General features: G+C 40.1%; 1 protein-coding gene across 1 annotated transcript; it reads right to left on the bottom strand.

Annotated features, from left to right (window-relative positions):
* Nucleotides 1-1,335: 1,335 nt before the first annotated feature.
* LOC115142415 (transcription factor LBX1-like) lies at nt 1,336-2,984 on the bottom strand. The gene is made up of 2 exons (XM_029681845.2): nt 2,499-2,984; nt 1,336-2,006 (listed from the first exon to the last, which is right to left on the bottom strand). The coding sequence occupies exons 1-2, from the start codon at nt 2,824-2,826 to the stop codon at nt 1,507-1,509; spliced, it is 828 nt and encodes a 275-aa protein (XP_029537705.1). The 5' UTR covers nt 2,827-2,984; the 3' UTR covers nt 1,336-1,506.
* Between the last annotated feature and the right edge of the window lie 352 nt (nt 2,985-3,336).

Raw genomic sequence — 3,336 nt, 5'->3', positions numbered from 1 at the left:
ATTGTGACTTGTCACATCGGGGAAGGCATCTCATTTGTCCCCAGTTTTCATGCTTTACGCTCAAAATTATGGCCTCGTCCCGCAGCCCCGCAGAACAAAAAAACACCCATAAAGGCTCAGGAAAACTGGCCCAAAACTTTGTGTTTTTGTGGCATCCCAGACCCTCTTTTCTCCCCCAGCACCAGATTTGCGATTCTCACATAAATTTCTTCCCGAATGGGGAAACACGTTGCCGGGTCAAGAAGCCAAGACACGCATTTAGCAGTTTGAAAGAGAGTGAGATGGCTGAGCCACAAAATGTTTCGAGTATCCTCACAAATGGGATACAATGGAACAAAAAATATTGAAGTATTATAAGGGATCATGGTTGCTAAATAGGCTACTCTAAACGTCCATAATATAGGCCTGCATTGAATTAGACTCATAAAGGATTTCAGTCCCCCCCTCCCTTGATTCTACATATAGTCACCATTTTTACTAGGACTAAATATCGAAATTATAATCTATCAGTATAATAATGACACAAACAGCGCGTTGAGAAAAGCCATTTTATTTCCATAGTATATACATTACAGAATGTGCATTGGTTTTCAAATACTGTCCTGATTTTAGAAAGGCACTTATAGGTGTACAAAACATAACAAATCTATTCAACCATAGAGTACTCTATTGTATCCAAACAAATGAATATATTCATACGGTCCAGTAACTGTAGCTCCATGTCGAAATATCACCGCAGTATTTTGTATTTTTATAACCTTTGTTCGATCATTTCTTTATAAAACGCATAACTTGGTTTTTGATCCTTTGAATTTGCCTTTCGTATCATGCAATGCAGCATACGGATTATGGTGGGTGTAAATATGACTAGCTAATTATGTAAACGCTGTATACAAATGGTCTGAACTCGAGTAGACCTATGTGTATGATAAGGTATGTCTCAAAAAATAATCAAGCGATATAATTTAAAAGGAACAATAAATAGATATGGTCAACAAAACAAAACATGCATTTCAACATGCAAAACCTATGGAAAATATTTCAGAACTGACATACTTTAAGCATATGACACGGTGTTACATAAATATGAACAAGGATCTGTGTGTGTGTGTGTGTGTGTGTGTGTGTGTGTGTGTGTGAGAGAGAGAGAGAGAAATAACTCAAAGAGTTGTGTGTGTCTGATAGACAATTACATGTTTAAAAAATAATAGCATTATCGTTAGTTCTGATTATGAAACCCATATTGCTTTCATTGACATTTGAAGACAAGAGGAAACTGTCCGACTGCTGATGAATATTGAATATATTGGATATAGCACTGCGTAGGCTATTTGTTGTACTGTTCATGCTTACTGTGAATATCTGTGTGCCGATACAAAAGACACAACAGACTAGTAAATGTTCTGAGATGATGTACGAATATCAGCAGGGAAAAGTTTACAATCGTAGTAAGGATTGTTACTGCTTTTTGTCGTAATTTTTGTATTTCATTATCCCACTACGCAATCAGTCATCCACATCAATTTCTAGGTCTTCGTCGTCCTCTGAGCATTCTTTACTTGTTGTGTGGTCTGAAAATGGCGACAGGGGGGACATCCGCAGCTTGCGAGCGAGCTCGTACTCTCGTCCGCCGCTCTGCGCGGGAGAATCGGCTCGCGGGTGATGTCCGAGCGTTCCGTTGGCGCATTTCTCGAGGTCAGCGAGCTTGGCGAGTTTCTCCAGAGGCACAATACCGTCACCTATAGTTTTGGCCGACTCCACGTCGGCCTTCATCTCTTCCAGATCTCGCTTTAGTTTGGCTCTCCTGTTCTGGAACCACGTGATGACTTGGGCGTTCGTTAGACCCAATTGTTGGGCGATTTGGTCTCGGTCAGCGGGAGACAAATATTTCTGATACAGGAATCTTTTCTCTAATTCGTAGATTTGGTGGTTGGTGAAGGCAGTCCTGGACTTCCTTCGCTTCTTCGGGGTGTTTCTTTGCCCAAAGAGTGTCATTCCGTCTCTCCCTGCACAAACAAAGATACAATTTTAAGTGAGTGACATGTTGGTGTATTTCTCATGCTGCTATGGCATTGGCTTTGCAGGGCGTTGAACTGAGCATTTGAACATTTTAAACATATTTTGAGACTGTTGACCCCAAATCAATTATCATTTTTAAAACAAGTTATATTAGCCTATTTTACATAATATAAAAGTAGACGTAATGTTATTCATTCATCATAAAAAGATCAATTGCACAATTCCAGCTGGTAAATTCATGAATAGCCTATTTTTCACCTTTCCAAAATTACGCACAGAAGAGATACAATGTAACATTTTCTGGCAAACAATCTTGTTTAAAACCTAATGTTCAATGCCTATTTGTAGATACAATATTACTTCATTATATTTTCACAGATCAAATGAAAATAATAAGTTCAATTTAAATTGTACATTGCACTGTTATGAAAGTAATATCGATATAATGATTAGAAGGCCATAAATACCATCATATTTACCTTCAGCTGCTTGCAGCACGCTAACTTCGAGCCCCTTGAAGGTTTTGCTGGCTAGTTCTTCCAGGGCGCAGAGTGGTGAGGTTTGTGTGAGCAGTGCCCTGTTGGCCAGAGCAGAGATGCTGGACGAACGGTGCTTCTCAGCCGATGAAATCAGGTGTGCTGTCCCACAAATGGTGTAACTTCGTTTCACGGATGGTTTGTTGAGAATGTCTTGGATACTGAACGGTGTCAGTGGCTTATTCGAGTTTGCAGGCGGAGGAAGATGGTCCAACGGACTTCGCCTCCTATTCTCGACCGCGTCACATTCGGCGACTTCTTTGGATGTCATTATTAGTGCGTTAGTTGTTACGCAAGCTAACTTTAAAATGTTTTTGAATTGCTAACAACGAAAACAACAATCACAGATATCAAATAATATCGAACCCTATCGAAAAAAACTGTCACATTACAGTCACCAAATGCACGACATGGCTGAAAACTTTATTGCAAAAAGAAACATAAAAAAGACCTACTAATTCCAAACCGGGATATCTTCTTGAAAGTATTATTCCACAAAAATAGGTCCAGACAATCCGAAGGAGAACTGTGCCTCCCTGAAAATGGCGAGGTCCAAAGAAGTTGCAGCAACAACTGACTAACAAGTTAATATTGATTAGGACGTAATCAATTATGTCCCCACTGGCACTTTCGCCCTCTCCCTTTCACTCTCTGACTATGTTGCAGTCCAGTGCAGGGCTTTTGCGAGTGGGATGCTCCCAATAATTACAAGGCATGGCTTGAAGGAGGAGGAGCCGTTTGGAATTATAACGGGTTGCGCTCTTATCATATTTGGGTCTAA

The sequence above is a fragment of the Oncorhynchus nerka genome, linkage group LG15 (genome assembly GCF_034236695.1).
Source record: "Oncorhynchus nerka isolate Pitt River linkage group LG15, Oner_Uvic_2.0, whole genome shotgun sequence".
Classification (NCBI taxonomy): domain Eukaryota; kingdom Metazoa; phylum Chordata; class Actinopteri; order Salmoniformes; family Salmonidae; genus Oncorhynchus; species Oncorhynchus nerka.
The sequence above is the reverse complement of the archived record's forward strand: the minus strand, read 5'-3'. Positions and strand labels throughout refer to the sequence as shown.